Raw genomic sequence first — 18532 nt, 5'->3', positions numbered from 1 at the left:
TAGCGAGATAGAAAAAGAATACTGTGATATTCCTTTTTGTGACGACCCAGTATGTCTCGTCTTCTCCAAAAATTCAGATACATATATGCACTATACAGATTTCAACAATACATTATCAAATTTGTCTTTTGGTGTGAAATTATGGGATCCTGATTCCTATTTAGAAGCTAGAGCCAAATTAGTTCTAACTCTTCTCCCATTACCACTTACCGGATCAGAAATTGAAGATGCTGGTATTGGTTTGGAAATAGTTATAGGGAATAATTTTTCCTCGCTCCGTTTCGGAAATAAAGAAAAACCGGAATGGGAACCAACTCCCGGTATTTTGAAATCTACGGAGTTCACGAAATTTTCCTTAAGTTGGCATAGAGGTTTCATAACATTTGGCTTAGAAAATCAAATTAAGCCCATTTTTTTGGGGGAATTCCAAATAAAGGATAATTATTTGGGTTTTAATATGAATAAATTCAATTTTTATTCTGTACAAGGAACAAATATATTGTGGTCATTTCCTTTTTGTAAGGACGATTACGAATGCGACGCCCATGTAACAACGGGTAAGTAGAAGCTATATAATTTTTTTTTTATTTTATATAAATAGGTTTTGATTACTTCAAGTAATATATAATTAATGTATCTAAATGTTCTTGATTTTAGATCTCTTCTGTTTCAAAATTCAAAAATATAATATTTATATTTTGATGAAGACTTAAAGAAAAGTCTTTCTTTTCAAAATTATCAAAAAAAAACAAATTTTAAAACAGAAGGAGACCTAAAATCAAGAACATTTAGATAAATTAATACTTAATTTTCATTTTGAATTTGAATGAAATACTATTTTCATTCGAACAGTCACATTATTTAACAAAGTTATTAATGTAGAAATAGAGTGGATGGGGAAGGTGGCAAAGCAAAAGCTAAGCTTGGAAAAGAAAATAAACATGAAAGGATGGTTCGACGACGTCAAATTGATAATGGTCCGAAATTTAGCGTTTCTTCATATAACTGCAGTTAGTTTTTCTCATACATTTATATTAAAAATATTTCAGAAGAATATAATCTTCTTTATTCTTTCTTGACATTTTTAGGATCTGACTTCCAGCAGTTTTGGCCTTTGAGAGAGAAGGGATCTGGATATGATCTCTATTTTCATGTTCGAGCTCATCATTCGGCGCGTGTGAAATTTGTTCTTAGTCCGACAATAAATTATCCTAGTTTAAAGTTAACGTTGTTCGGTGTAAATAATTATACAAGAATCACCTTGGTTGAATACTCTGGTAAGTTTTCAACTGAGAACAAATTGTGAGTTCACAGTCGTCCATCTATAATTACGATAGTAGTAGAGTACAAAATAGAGCTAAAGTATTTGTTAATAAAAATGGTAGTGAAATGCGATTCCTACCTTCAACCTCCTTCGAATGAGATTAAGACAAAAAATTTGATATTTTGATAAAAATCGAGGCAAACAACATTAAAGAACAGGACGATATAGAGACGTTCTGGAAAAAAGATAAAAACAAATATTACCGACGCAGCCATTGATGCGCTAGGCGTAAGGAAAGTAGGAGTGAGCAAGAACAGTCGAAGGAAACAATGGTATACACCGGAAGTGAAAGCTTTAAGATATAGGGGCAACAAAACACCCGAAGAAAACAATCACTACATTCAAACCAGAAGCAGATTTAACACAGAAATTAGAAACATAAAACGAAGCTTCAGGGAAAACTTAACCTCCGAAATGGAGCACAAAAAAAGTATGGAGAATGCTAAGAAGGAGAAAACATGAAATAGTAGAATACACACAAACAGAACAGAATGACGAGTCCCACTTGAAAACCTATTTCGAACAACTGTACGCAGATGCTCCCGAAGAGGAGAGAAACAAAGAAGAAGATGAAGAAAACAATGAACACTTCGAGATATTAGAAGAAGTAACGATAGAAACGCAAAAAAGATCAAAAGCAGGAAAGCTCCTTGATTAGATAACATACCAAATGAGTTATTGAAATACGGAGGACAAAAACTAATGGTAGAACTTACAAAGCTTTTCAACAGAATACTATCAACCAAAGAAGCTCCTAACGAATAGAAAAAGAGCATAACCATTCCTATATTTAAGAAAGGGGACAGGAAATCTCCAGAGAACTATAGAGTTATAACCCTACTAAACCCTACCATTAAGCTTTTTACAAAAAATCATTGAAACAACATTGAATGAAAATGAAAATACATCGGAAAATTAATAAGTATTCAGGAGAAATCGATCAACCATAGATGCCATCTTCGCAATCAAACAAGTAGTTGAAAAAGCTATAGAATACGGCAAGCCCGCGTATATGTGCTTCATAGATCTCACCAAGGCATTCGACAGGGTAAGGCTAAGCGACGTAGTAGACATCCTAAAAAAGAAATAGTTCCGAAAACCATAATAGACATCATAAAACATTTAAACTATAACACATCCACTCACTTATTAGTTAACCAAAACCTGACAGAAGAAATGCAAACACCAACGGGTATCCGAAAGGGAGACTCCTTAAGGCCGCAACTGCTCAACCTGATAATAGACGAATAAATTATGTCAAGAATACTGCAAGAGGCAGAGAGCGAAGACGACTTACAGCAGCTCCTATATTCATTCTACGTAAAAGCTAAAACCTTTAACGTGGAAGTATCCACCGCCAAAACTAAAACCTTTGTAATCTCTAAAGAACCAATGAGGTGGAAACTCACCCTAGAAAATAAAACCATGGAACTGGTAATTTCATTTGACTACCTAGGGACACAAATCAGCGCAGACCAGAACAGAATAAATGAAGTAAAAGGACAAGCAAACGAAGCCAGCCGAATATCAGGCGCACTCCGGGATATTATCTGGAATAATACCAGTATGAACAAAAGGGTAAAAGTTGAAATATACAAAACCTGCGTTAGACCCGTATTGACATATGATATAGAAACAAGACACCAAAAGAACTAAAAACATCTTTCGAACAACAGAAATGAAAATACTCAGAAACATACGCTGATACACACTAAGAGACAGACATAAGACACGAATGTGAAGTGGAAGACATAGTCAGATGGGGACGTAAACGTGGACAGGATGACCAAAAAAAGATTAGCAAAGATCGCACGAGACGGTAAACCAGGGACACCAAGACCTTTAGGAAGACCTCCAAAAACCAACATCTCTAGAATGACAAGTTGGAAAATACATTGAAGAAGAAGAAGAATCTGTTGATTGATTGAATTGATGTGGTTACAAGGGTGACAGCAATTATTGTATTGATACGGGAGGTGAAAAATTGAGGTTATTTTCAGTAGATGACTACGATTAAAGGTGTGTGTGAATGTGGTTTCACTTTTTCTGTTATTGCACTTAACATCTAAGGAACGTCTGAATATAGGTAAGGAAGACATCGAAGTTATCTACACCAGAATGGAAAATTATTAGGAAAGACATTAAGAATAGGTCTCATTTCAATTAGAAGCTATTCCCTTATTCATTTTTTCATTAAGGGACTTTATCAGATGTTTATTCGCATAACTCTAATGTTGATTTTTTACAAATACGAAAACCAGAGACCAAGTAATATGCGAAAAAGTAGTTGATGATTTAGTAATATTTTCCTCACAATAATTATCTCATACTAGGTGGACAGGAAAAAGATTTGAAACAATTTGTAATGGAAAACGTACTCAACTACTGGGAATGGAAAGAATTTTCCGTCAGCTTTTTTGCGAATATCATGACCATGTACGTTAAAAAACCACTTGGATTGCAAATGATAACAGAAATTAAAGATGAAACGTTTCGAAATTTTCGTTGGTTCAGTGTGAGTTCAGAAAATACTATCGCCCATTGGAGCTTTTATTGCAATCCGCCACCAACAGCACATCCTACACCAGCATTTCTACCAGAATGTGCATTAAATTCTCAAGAATCCAACTATCAAGGTACTCAAGCGATCACAAATACAGGTAAAATTGTATCGATTAATCAAATAAATTAATGTTTTTTCATAAACAATATTATGACATGGATAATAATCATAAAATATAAAACATACCGTTTTGATTTGTAATTGAAACTTAACGATTTCGTTCTATTTTTTAAATATGACTTTTAGTACAGTGAACCAAGCAAATAAAGACCCCAGGGGCGAATGCCACACTTACTCGGAACTGGAAATTTAAAATTTCAAAATAAAACCGGGAATCGATAGAGAATTGAATTTTATGGAAAAAATGCAGAATGAAATTTTTTATTTAACTCAATAATTTATGATTTATTCGTGATTGAAAATTAAAAAAATAAACCCCGTTTTTCAACATTTTTTTTCACGAAAAACTCGAAAATTACGCATTTTCTGAAAAAAAATATTTCTATCAATATTGAAGCTTATAAAAAACAAAGAAATTGGTCGGCTTAAATTAAATTTTTTAAATAATATTCAGCAACTTATGAGTAACTGAAAGCCAACTTTTTCTTTTTCGTAAATTTATGCAAAGGTTTGAGCTGATATAACGGAAAAACGATCAATTTTTCATAAAAAATTGTAATAAACATTTTTAAAGTACTTTTTGAGACCTTTAAAATTAGCTTTTATAAAACCGTCTAGCACGAAAAGACGTTAAGTAACTCGAATTTGAAAAAAAAAATGTCGGTAAATTTGACACCATGTGCGGCAAAATTAAAATTAATCGTAGCCCATGTAAAATTATCTTTGTTTAAGCACTAACAACACGTTCAAAAAGTTTGAATGGTTTGGAACACGTATATTTTGAAAAAAGTTGTTTAATGTTAATTTTTTTTTTTCGATTTTAAAGAAAAAACGTTATTTTTTCAAAATATCTCAAAAACTATTGGATCAAAGAAAGAATTTTTTTGCAACTAAAATTTTTATTTTACTGAACATTTGAACGAGATATAAGCGTATGTATGTATTGATTTCAATGCTAAGGGAGAGTCAAAATTCTCTGAAAAAAAGGGCCTAGAAGGGCTACAACTATCATAGTTTTGTAGCCTATGAAATTCCCTACAAAATGATGTACGGATGAATGCAAAACGCTTAAAGGGAAGCCGAGTTATTATCTAAAAACCAAATACATTTTTCTAGAGATAATGCTGGAAAATTGCATCAGTTTAAACTTTCAAAAAAATGTTTCCCTAATTTTTGTGATAAGGGGTAGTTTTTAGGGGTTGAATTAAATTAAAAACTTATTCATCAGATTTGTTATATTTAAATTATATATATTGTATCTACTCAAAATCGAAAATAAAATGATTTCATATTTTTAGCCGTTTTTTAAATAACTGTATTAGGGTATTTTTTAAGGGTAGTTACATATAAAAAATAGAAATATTACTCACATAACTGCTTCCATATAGTAATTAGCAATTTTTTCCATTCTGAGGGCTGCTTTTTGGTGGTTGCATTATTAAAAATATTGAGGGTCAGATTTCTTATATTCGAAGAAAAACAATTCTCCTATTACGATCCAAAATAAAAAAATTCCATGTTTTTTACCACATAAATTAAATAATCTTTGTATAAGGGGTTGTTTTTAAGGGTAGGTGAGCTGTAAAATATCAAAATATTAAAGTCATGATACAAAACAATCAACATTTATTATATTTGAACATTACCATAGCCCATTGCCGCTTTAATTCATTAGTTTTAAATTTATTGGAGTAAGGGGTGATTTTCACCCCTTAAAATTAAAAGGCATACTTTACAACCAAGTCAGGTTTGAAGAGGAGGGTAAGATGAACTTCATTCCAAATTTTCAAGAAGATCGATGAAGGTCTTTAAAATTGCGAGGTCGATTTTAATCTTCTTACATTAACTAAACCAAATTTTATTGGCCGGATTAAGATTTATAAGGCCCGGGGCTAAAATAATGACGAGGCCCCCTTAAGGAATTCGAAAACCCGGAAAAATTCACAAAATAATATCAATACGTTAGATTTGTGGTATCAACACATCAAAAAATACAGAATGATTTCCAAATGATGGGGCCTTCTTGGACCTGGGGTCCGGGGCTATAGCCCCCCCAAGCCCCTAGCTTAATCCGGCCCTGTTTATTGGTACTTCATACGCCCACACTATGAAAAAACACCGCATACGAATTCACATTTCTCAGTCCTTATTGACGAGGTTTAAGTAAAACGAATCGAATTGTTTGCGTCGATTCATAACTGTAGATAAAACTTAGATCCACCACTAAACTAAAATGATCAAACAGCCACGACTTGTAAAATGCGAACCTGATGGCAAATACGATTTTATCGGCCGGAAAAATAACTCAGCGTTTTCGAAGTTAGTGTTTATAAAAAAATTATCACAAGGAAATTGATGCAGAACACCTTGAGAAATGGGTTTTAGATATTTGGATTATGTAATCAATGACTTAATTTTCACTGTGCAAAGAACAATATTACTTTTAAATTAAATTACTTGAAAAATCTGCTTAAGAGTGCAGTCTACAATTCAATCTCTGCTAACACAAGGGCTACGCCATCGACCCGACGATTTCCTTTCCACTTGGACCAAAAGTCGTAGTTGTAAACATTCTTTAAATAAAGTTATTTTTCTTATAGGTTTACCCTGTTTGCCGTGGACCCTAGCAAAGTCAATAGATTCGGAAATTCACTTTTCTAATAATTCAGAACTACTGAAAGCTTGGAATTATTGTAGAAATCCTAATTATCCCACAGAAAAAACGTTTTGCTATACAATATCCTTACTGCCTGATAAAAAAATAGAAAAAAAGTTTTGCAATTTAAGAAAATGTAAATCCGAACAGTGCCGAATGGCTGGCACCGGAAATGATTACAGTGGTAATCTCAACCTAACAAGATCCAATAGAACTTGTGATGAATGGAAACTTGAAAAAACCATGGATAATTCAACAAAAGATCGATTGAGTAATATTTTCGGAAAGTTGAAGTCTAGTACTCAGTCACCTCCAGACAAAAAACCATATAAAATATCTTGGAACGAAACACTTTTTCCTGAAGGATCTGTTGATAAAGCAGAGAATTTTTGCAGGAATCCTTCCAGGAACGTTTCAGGTAGTTGGTGTTACACCAGCGATCCAGATTTGCCAGTAGATTTTTGCAATGTAAGAGACTGCGACAAACCAGAGGAATGTACAATTGTTGTAGTAACAACTCTCACAGATCGAAAAATTTACATCCTACCTCAATGGAAAGAAGCAGGGCTTCAAGGTGGATTGAGATTTGCAATTAAAGAATGGAATCCTGATTTACTTGGTAAGATAATCGTAATGTGAGGCATTCAGATAATAATCAGCTTATCTCTGCCGAAGAAGGTCATAACGTCTATTTTAAACTGTTATTTTAAACTAATTTTCTATCATAAGATACCTTAAATCAAGATAAAGGAAAGTTTTTAATATATGTTCTAATGTCTGTCATATATGGAATTTATAACCATTTCACTTAAGAAAGAAAAGAATCGGCAAATATTTCTTTTAATATGTAAAGATAAAGGAATCCGACCAAAGTTCTCATTTATTAATACTTTCGAGGATATATTGAAAAATTCTTAGCCTACTATAGAACCAAACAAAATTTCAAAGTCAAAATATATTATTACTCAACATATTCTCCTCTTAATTGGATACATTTATTAGAGCTAACGTCTCTGGACCTTTCAAAAAAATGTTTCTTCTTGCTCTGCAGACCAGACCTCCACAGCTTTTATTACCTCCTCGTTGGAAGAAAATTTACGACCTTTTAAATTTTTTTTCAGTTGAAGAAAGAGTTGATAGTCGGACGGAGCCAAATCTGGTTAATAAGGGAGGTGTTCTATTAATTCAAACCCTAAATCACGAAATTTTTGTATGGCAATATGAGATTTGTGTCCTGCAAAAACAAAACACCTTTGGATAGCTTTTCGCGTCTTTTCTCTTCAATTTTTTCCCGTAGAATGGTCAGTAATGTCGAATAGTAATCTCCAGTTATTGTTCTATCCTTATCCAGAAAATCAATCATGATTTCTCCATGGAAATCCCTAAAAACTGAAGCAAGAACTTTTCCAGCAGATTTTTGGACTCGAAACTTCTTGGGACTTGAAGAACCAGAGTGTCGCTATTCCATCCATTGTTGCTTTGTTTCTGGATCGTAGAAATGTACCCAAGTCTCATCCATAGTGACAATTCAGTTAAAGAAGTATACATCGTTTTCAAATCAAGCACAGATCGAACGCGATGTTTCTACCTTTGCACGCTTTTGGTCAGCATTCAAACATTTGGGGATCCATTTTGCAGCAATTTTTCTCATGTTCAAATTGACGTGAACTATATGATAAACGACGCGTTCGTATGAAATATTCAGTGCCTCAGATATCGGTTTTAGCCCAATTCGACGGTCTGATAGAATCATGTCATGAGCTGCATCGATATTTTCGGGGACTGACACAGAAACTGGCCTTCCCGATCGGTCATCATCTTCAATGGAAAATTTACCTCTTTTGAAGCTTGCAGACCAATTTTTCACGCATACGAAGGGCATTGATCACCAAAGATATTAAGCATATCTTCGTAAATCTGCTTACCTCTAACCCTTTTAAATACAGGTACTTGATGATGGCTCGATACTCCAATTTTTCGATTTTCACAATTTGGTTGGACATCTTTTTTCTTTTAATTTATTGCGTAACTCTAGTTCACTTTTTTGACGTCAGACTCTTCACTGACACTTCTACTAAGTTATTGTTCGTTGCTATGGTAACGCAATATTTTGCTTATGCATGGAACTGGTCTAGGCTAACTAGATATCAATTCGTCTTCGTAATTCAATATGTGCAAAGTTAATCCTCATAGTTAAGTTGATTAACCCTTTAAACATTTCGAATATCATCAAAATTATCTAATTAAAATGAAACTTTGGACATTTTGGAGGGAACTGTTGTAATGAATCCAACAATGAGCGTTTTTTAAGTGAGTAGTTTACTAAAAAATGTAGATTTTGCCTCGAAATATAGTACCTGCAGTAAGCCACTGGCTCATTAAAATGTGATCAAATTGATTAAAACACAAAACAATTTAAAATTAAATTTCTATCACGCAAAAAGATATGCTGTACATAGTATTCTTCTTAATTGTATTCAAAGAATGCAATTTTAAAACGTATATAACTTTTAGATGGTGTGGTTATAACAATAACACCAAAAACTGGTTCAGAAAGTCTAGCGCTACTTATAGCAGCGGATTATAATGAAAAAGTGAAATTATACAGAGGCAGTGATCTTTTGGAACAAAAAACACTGCCACATCTTATCGGTGCTGGAAAATGGACCGATTTATGGCTTCAAATTAGGAGAGGAGAAATTATGTTGGGTTTAGAAGGGGTACCAACATCTTTATTCGAATGGATAAGTCCTAATAAAAACGAAGAGTTCGAACCTATGTTTGTTAATTTTGCAACTATTTTCGGAAAGCCTATGGGCCTTAGCTTCAAATGTGACGAATGCCACACACAAAATGTGACTTTGTATAACACTGAAGTATATTATCCGATTGGGTGAGTTACGAAAGTTTTATCACATTTTTTTTCTCAACAAACTTTTAATATAAAGAAAAACAAAACAATGATAGAACGAAATTGTTAAAATGGTGTCTTATAAAATAATTACTACACTTCCGTCTAATTAGTTAGTTAATATATATATATATATATAAATAATTTATCGACCTTGATTTTTCATAACATCAAGAATGAAATAATAAAAAATTGAAGACTTTTTTTTAATCCAAGTTAATTATGTGTTTGGCTAAACTGTTGGTCAATGCACCACTATAAAAATTCGACGTTTCGACTACTTTCAGTCTTCATCAGAATATTATTTGACACTATTACCTACATCTCATTTTTATAAGGTTATGGTTAGAAGAAAATCCCCACTTTAACAACATTACTCTACTTATCCGTGGATCTGGGATCTCAATAATCAAATTAATGCTTTTACCAGAACACCCAGATTTCTTTTTGGTAATAATCGATCCTGATAAAGAAACCATATCATTTAACAGTGTGCAACAAAATTCTGTCATGTACCAACTCAAAAAACAAATAGTAAAAGAATTAACAACTACAAACTCTTGGACCAGATACGAAATATTGTTTTATGAATCTAAATTCAATGTGAAGAAAAACAATGTGACAATATTAACATATAACAGCGTTAAACCTCTAGTAATGTATTGGTTTTCTGGTAAGTACAAAACATCTGACAGTTATATTGAGTCATATTCGAGAATATTGGGCGATGTGTGTAAAATGCGTGAAAAGAATAACGGAATCACATAATTATGTACTATTATGAAATTCACTAATATACGGGGTGGCCCATTAGTGTGTGGAAGTGCAATAACTCAAGATAAAATATACAAAAAAATTTTTAAATAAAAGTTATTTTAGTTGCACAGATGCACATTTCTAAAATATTTTGAAGTATACAGAATAATCAGCAAAAAATATGAAAATTGGTGGTTTGATTTTGACACAAACACTAAAAGTATTTTAAACGTCACATTCAATTTTTACTTGTTAAAAAGGTTTTTAAATCATAAACTAAAAATGCAATTTTCTTAAAAACAATCAATGTTGAAGTGTACATTATCAGGTATAATTTGAAGGGATAAAATAGTTTTATAAGATTGTAAAATAATATACTGGGTGTTCCATTTAAAACAATGAAGTTTTTGCTAATTGAAATCTCCTGAATTAATGTTTATCTAAAAAACACTCCGAATCCCAAACGAAACTTGTACTATGTTCAGACATTTCAGCCATCCTTTACCTTCGTACTTACCAAAATAATTTAGTTACTTCTCACTAATAACATTTACTATTCAGCATTTATAGTGCACCAACTTTCGTCAAATCTTCATATTTTTCACTCCACCTTGGCAACGTCACAATTTATGGGGAAAAAAGACAGGGCTAGATGCAGAATTTTACGCTAAATACTATAGTAAACAAATATACAGGGTGTCCTATTTAAAAAAAACTTCATATTGACACGCTTATACCTCAAAATATTTCTGTGTATCTGTGCAAATATAACAACTTTTATTTGAAAGTTATTGCACTTCCACACTCAAATGAGTCGCCCTGTATATAAAATTATTGGAGAGTGACAATATTATTCCCTGTATACGGCCGACAATCTTCATGTACTGAGACTTATGACTCTAGTTTCGACTTGTGGAAACAAGCCATTCACTAGAATTTGAAAATGTAGGAAAATTTCTAAAAAAAAGTATAAATATGTCAACTATTTTTGGCAGTACCAGAGTAGCCAGTTGTTAGTCGTCTCGTATGTCTGGAGAATCGAAACCTATCGTATCTGCTTTGAGTTACAAAATCTTGCTTCTTATCTCATCTTTTTTGCTTTTATTTTGCCAGAGCGGAACAAATTTTGTTATACAAATAAATAGAGACGCAAGTTAAAATTATCTTGTTCGTATTTTAAACTTCGTTTTTCGATCCCTTATGATTATAAATTGTGTGGTATTTCCATTAGCCAAAAAAGTCATATTAGAAATATTATTTTATCTTTCAGTGGCTCCACAAACTGGATGGGTAACATGGGTCGCTAATTGCGAACCTCTAGATTTGGACGGACCTCCACTAGATGGGGGATGGTCAGCCTGGTCGCCATGGACTTGCACCGTATCTTGCGGAGGTGGTGAAGGTTTCCGAACTCGAACGTGTACGAACCCAAAACCGAATATATTCGGAAATCTTTGCCATGGGTCGCCAACTTCGAATGGAAAATGTAATGATTTTCCATGTGGAGATATTAGTCCGGAAACAATAGAAAAAATTAAAAGAAGTCTTCAAGAAAAGAGTTACGGCTACGTAGTTAAAGAGGGTTCGACCAAATTACTTAAAAATAACAAAATGTTATTAAAATTAGTTGAGAGAGAGTCCCCTAAAGCTTATTACGAATGGACTTTAAACGGACTTTTTATTAAACCAGAACCAGATAGAATTATTTTTAAAAAAGACGACATTCTAATAAAAAATATACAGCCGAGAGATGCTGGTATTTACGTATGCATGTTATTTCGGGTTAACAAAAAAAGAGTCATACTCAGAGTTATTTCTTTAGGAGTAATTTCGAATAATTATAATATAGATACGAGGGCTACAAGATCTTTAACTTTACCGTGTAATTCAGTTGTCTTAAGTTATGTTTATACCGATCTAAGTTTGGCACTTTATTTAAACAATGAAATTTACAAGGACTATGGAGTAACCACTTTAGCCGCCGTAAATTCTTATCGTTTCGAAAATTTGAATATATCTATAAGTGGCAACTGGACATGTGTGGTCGAACAAAAAGATTTGAAATTAAAATGGGTAACCAATTATATAAGAGTACGTGTTAAAAAAGCTCCAAATTTATTCACAAATTTGATGGAAGATGATCTCACTAAACCACTTTTTGGTAGAATGCAAAACGAAACGCAAGTTTTAATTGGTATTATAATGATTGTACTTTTGGTCATTTTATTAGTTTGCGTGTTTTTGATTTTATACTATAAGTTTTGTACATTGAAAACCTTCAGATTTAATGCAAATAAAAGACACAAATAGAATATTTTGTTTCTTATTACCTCTCGAATAAAGTTATCACACCTAACGTCATTTTACCTTCCAATTCTTATATTATATAATGACAGAAAGAAATAAATAATAAAAACCATGATTATTTCTCAATATATTCTCCCTTTATTTCCACACACTTTTCATTATGTATCTTTAGAGTCAAACTGTTCGTACACTGCCTGATTAACTTTATCGTCGCTGTTAAATCTTTTACTTCTCAACTCGGTCTTGTTAAAAGTTAAAACTTGCAAATACCGGCTGCTTTGTTCATTATTCTTTACATGTGAATCATTTCTTTGATGTTTATGAGACGCAAAATATCTTTTTGTTAAAAAATATCCATCCACCATGAGATGTGGCTATAGAAAACGTTCAGAGCGTCCTCGAAAAACTACAACCGCTGAAGATAAACGTATTTAATTGATCAGTAAACGTGATCCGCCACCCACGGGCCCAGAGATAGCAGATCAGATCAATGAATCTAGGGAACTGCCTTCGAGTACTTTTTTAGTGAAAAAGAGGTTGGAAGAAGCTGCTGAATAAAATAAAGGGGTTTCCAGTGAGCTGGAGAGCATGAAAATTGGATTGGGAGAGAAATTTAGAGAGGGATGTTCTAAGACATTAGTATTTGTGCGCAGGTCAAAGGAAGAACTGTCAAAGTTAGATCCCAACTGTAAACTACGGCGGAGGCTCGGTGACGATTTGGGAAAATGAAGTACACTCTGGCCAACGCCTTATCTGCAGGAAATTCATCTTCCAGCATGACAACGTTCTCAAAAAAAGTCGGACGGGGCCGGATCAGGGCTAATAGGTGATCCATCTCTGTCAAACGACATTCGTGTACAGTCGCCTTGGAAAGAAAAGATGTGTGGACTGGAGCATTGTCATGAAGCAAGTACACACCTCATCTGATTTTGTCTTTTTTCAATAATTTTTTGACGCAACTGTCGCAGTAAGTCAGAGTAGTATGCCGACTTAAATCAATCAAAAAGACACACTCGCAGTGTCCTCCTAGTTGTTCTCGGTGAAATATGAAAAAACCAAAATTTGCCTGGCAAATACGAATTTTGTATTTATGGCCTTTTAGTCTGTTAAACACAAAATTGTAATCAAGGAAATTTGAAATCTGTTTTTGATTCGTGTAAATAGAAAATCAACAATCTATCCTTAGTTCTCTATTGTTTATTGCTCCACCCTGTACACTATTATTGTGGTATTTTATAAATTATACTTGGACGTTGATGACTGTAGAAAACTGAATAAATTTATGATAAAAAGAGCAAAAACTTTATATGTAAGCACCTTGCATCAAATAAGGAAGTAAATAAATAGAGTAGATTAGGTATTAAAGCAATCGCAAGATGACTTTCTTCTGCAATGTATTAGATTACAGGTCAACCACACCTGAACTTACATCGAAACGCTCAACATAAGGTAAAATCTACGATATAGGGGCAGTACAGTTGTGCCAAAAGAAATGTACCACGTAACTGAATCAATTGAACTTGTTAATAAAATATAATAATTATGAATGTCGATAATTAACAAGTATGATATGTAATGTTTATTTGGGTGATTCCATTATAACTGTGATATTCAATGTCCTGTATTGTTTTTTTGTACTAGTCATTAATTAATAATCAATTAATAAAAATTTTGTGTTAATTGAATAATTCTTAAGATATTTAAACATTATTTTTATACAATATAACTTGCCACTTAAAGAAAACTTATACTACATCACTTGAATGTCAGTACCGTGTCATGTCCATTCCTAGAATTTACCGATAAATTATTAATTTTTTTTGTCGTAACAAATGATTTAAACTAATTACCTTATAAATTCTAATGTTTATGATCAAACTGAGGAAAATTGATGCACTTGTTGTTTAATATCTTAAGTTACCATGTCAGTACCGTGGATAAATGAGTCAGTACCGTGGAACTCAAAATCCGACATTTGTGTCTTGCTCGTGATATTTTGAAGTTGTAGTAAATTCCTCTTAGAGTTTTATTTTTACAGTAAAATAGATGAATAATATGCATAAAAAAGTTAGAAAAGTTAAATTTTAAAATCTTGAAATTTTGAATACAAAAAATCACAGTTAGAACGGAATCACCCATTTGCTATTATAAACAAATACTTATTTCAATTATCTAATGGGTCTACGTTGATGACACTTTTTATTATTCAGTTTTGGAGAAAATTTATTCATTTCAAAAAGTTTTGGATGATTCAAAGCCTAAAATGCAATCATCCGATATCAAAATTCACCAAACGCATACGAGGTTTGTCAAAAAATGTAACAATATCGATAGAGAAACAAATTTTGTAATATAAATGAAACAAAAAAAAAGAGAAATTGAGTGCAACAAAAATAAAGAAATTTCGATTCGAAAAGAAACTTAAATAAAGCGCAAGAATAATTGGAGTAAATTGGTGCTTGATTAAAGAGAATTTGGATTTCCACAGTGATTAAACTTAAAATTTTCCATTTAAATTTAATATTTTGATTTATTTAATATAAAGTTTTTGTACTTTGTTAATTTAAAACTGTTAAAGCTCACGTGGAGTGTCTTATAGTTTTGCAATTCATTAAAAATTGGAAATATAATGAGCAGTCAGGTAAACAATCAATTCAATTGGTATCGCTATGTTCTAATGTTTGTAAAGTATTTTTAAATTGTGTTCATGATATATATTGGACTCTATTTTTCATCTGTTTGTTTAAATTAATCTCAGTATTACATGGGTGATATGTATATTTTTGCTATCTTTAGATTGTACAGGTTGTCCCTGTAAAAGATACGGATTGTTAACCAATGGGCATGATCCACCCCTGGCCTTCAGATAGTAGTGTAAAATTATTTATTCAGTCAAAAACACTACATGGTCATACATAATCATCTATCAAAAAATTCATAATATTCGATTATATAATTTAGAAAATATACTTAAATATAAGTTCTGATTTTTCAGCTTTAAAAGGCCTCTAACTCGTACGAGAATTTTTTTGCAATAAGTACATGCAATCATGATTATTGGAAATTCTTTATGCAAATGTGAGATTTTTCGGGGCTTTGTTAGATCAACTTACGATGTTGTGTTATGGATTGAGTTTTATTGTGATAAGGATGTTAAATTTCGGGTTTTTTATAGTAGTCATGTGTCTTATTTTTAAAGCAATTGCATAATATGCTGCCTACATTTAGGGGCATCACTCTTTCAATCCCAAATATATCTCGATAATGCTAAGAGTTTTCAAGTTTTTTAATTGACTAAATTTGTATAAATAGACCAAATAAAGTTTCACGTAAATAAAAATTTGACTGTAATTTAATTAAACTAAGAAGTTTGAGTTTTCTTCTCAAAATGCACGTGAATGTTATGAGATTTAATTACGTGCATGTTATTGTCAAATGTCATTTACAAGGAGTGTTGACAGTACGATTTTTGACGTTTACAGACATAGGCGTAGAAAAATGTTTTTATGTTTTTTAATGGATTAAGTTTGTGTAATTAGACCAAATAAAGTTTCACGTAAATAAAAATTTGACTGTAATTTAATTAAACTAAGAAGTTTGAGTTTTCTTCTCAAAATGCACGTGAATGTTATGAAATTTAATTACGTGCATGGTATTGTTAAATGTCATTTACAAGTAATGTTGACAGAGCGATTTTTGACGTTTACAGACATAAGCGTAGAAAAAAGTTTTTATGTTTTTTAATGGATTAAGTTTGTGTAATTAGACCAAATAAAGTCTCACGTAAATAAAAATTTGATTGTAATTTAATTAAACCAAGAAATTCAAGTTTTCTTCTCAAAACGCACATATATGTTATGAGATCTTATTACGTGAATGTTATTGTTAAATGTCATTCACAAGGAGTGTTGACAGTGCGATTTTTGACGTTTACAGACATGATGTAGAATAAATAACATTTTACTGATGTGTTGCTACGGCACTGGAGAATTTCAGATTTTTACTGGTGATATGGTGTGGAATTTGAACTCACAAATTGATTTTTAATGTTCACATTCATTTATTTACTTTTAACAATTATTATCAATAAAGTAAAAACAATAAATATGAAATTTACACGTAGATACCTTTAATTACCCATATAGACAAAAAGCGTGTACACTCGTTGGCTATTTGGGAATCGTTTTCTTTATTTATTTAAAAATTCTTTTAACAATCATCCTTCTTCATACTTACCAAAAAAAATTAGTGATGGTTTTACGAATCCAATAATGAAGTTAATCAGAAAATAGTATTAATGATATTAAAACAATATATTATTGAAAATCATGCATATATCTCAAATTTGTTTTCTTTTGAAATTGATATTTTATCGGGTATCAAATTGATCGGCAAGTAATCTCGGAATCTATCTTTATTTATTAAATTTATGCATAATTTGTATATATCCCATTCAGTAATTAAACTCCTAATTGTTTTTAGACCCAAATATTCACACATCCCAAATAATGATAACCTAAATAAATAAATGAAAGTTCTGTACGTATACACTGTAAACATATGAATCGAGTGTCATTCCAATATTTGCACCTAATGTAACTGATAAAAAATCAATGGCATGTGGCGATGATAAAAATAACGTGTTAGGATAGAAAAACTCCACTTACTTTTGTTACAGATGACATTGTTATATATTATTGTCCGTTTTTTTTACGAAAAAAACACACTACACAAAACTATTCACGAACATAATTATTATATACTTATTGATCTCTATTACCGAAATTCTACTGCTCGCGCTTCATTTACAACGTTGCCAATATAAGAGGAGCTGCGCGGGAAGAATAAGAAAAAATAATAATTTTGGTTCGTTTTTTATTTTTATTTATATTAATCCTAAAATTGGTAGCAATAATCTTTGGATAACTTGATCAGCATTTATGTACCAACTTTATATCACTGTATGTGTATATTACTGCTGTTAAATTGCTCGTAATGAGATTAAACTGATTATTCAAGATATACAAAATTTGTGAATATCTCTAATTAATACCCATGAGTTTGGGCGAAAGTTGTTATTTCATATGTTTAATATTCTCTAGTAATCAATAAATACCGCTATATAATACACGTTTTAGTTTCACATTATTTCAATTTATACCGAGCCTACTTAAAATGTATAAACATTTGGCAACTTTGCTTCAAGCTATTGCTATAGAGTATGCGCCGTATTATTTGTATTTTTATTTTAATATTATCTGGGACAAATTTTTAGAACAATGCTGATAAACAGAAAAAATGCTTTTCTAGTTTTTAGTACCTCTATTTTACTAGACTTATTTTATAAAGTTTTGTTAAAAGTATACTTGATGAAATAAATTTGCTAGATGTATTATAAGCAATTTCCAACATCCTTTAATTTTATTTTAAATCAGTTTCATTATGTTAAGAGTGTTGTTCTTGTAAACATTATTTCATTTAGTATTTTCAAGTGGTTTCTGCATTTTATCTCTGAGTATCCAGTTATGGTTCATTTCAAAGTATTTCGCCTTACTACATGCATACCAATAATGATCTCTGAAAACTATTAATTCCCAATAGTAAAGTTGAAAAGTATCAGGATTTGTAACGTCTTTCTGTTGTATTTTTTATCATTTTCATTTTCTTTGCACAATAACGAAACGCGTTAAACTTTTTATTCTACATAATTCTAACTAAAACACTTATTAATTACGATATACAAAAATACCAACAGTAAATTTGGAGACAAAAGGATTTTTATAAACTTTATTTTTTACTTGGAAATACAGTCAAATAAACTGAACTGAAGTTACGTAAGATATTGCGTATATTCACTATTGCATTGAAAGAAATTTTTGGGTGATTTTGCTTTAC

The 18532-nt window shown here is 31.6% G+C and overlaps 1 protein-coding gene across 1 annotated transcript in view; it reads right to left on the bottom strand.

Annotated features, from left to right (window-relative positions):
* Window positions 1-17723, bottom strand: part of LOC130901982 (uncharacterized) — a 154644-nt gene extending 136921 nt beyond the window's left edge. The window contains exon 1 of the mRNA XM_057813733.1: window positions 17305-17723. Within this exon, the coding sequence (XP_057669716.1) occupies window positions 17305-17322 (18 nt within the window). The 5' untranslated portion in view covers window positions 17323-17723. The remainder of the gene's footprint in view (window positions 1-17304) is intronic.
* Between the last annotated feature and the right edge of the window lie 809 nt (window positions 17724-18532).

Source organism: Diorhabda carinulata, chromosome X, assembly GCF_026250575.1.
Source record: "Diorhabda carinulata isolate Delta chromosome X, icDioCari1.1, whole genome shotgun sequence".
In the NCBI taxonomy this organism is placed as follows: Eukaryota; Metazoa; Arthropoda; class Insecta; order Coleoptera; family Chrysomelidae; genus Diorhabda; species Diorhabda carinulata.
The sequence above is the reverse complement of the archived record's forward strand: the minus strand, read 5'-3'. Positions and strand labels throughout refer to the sequence as shown.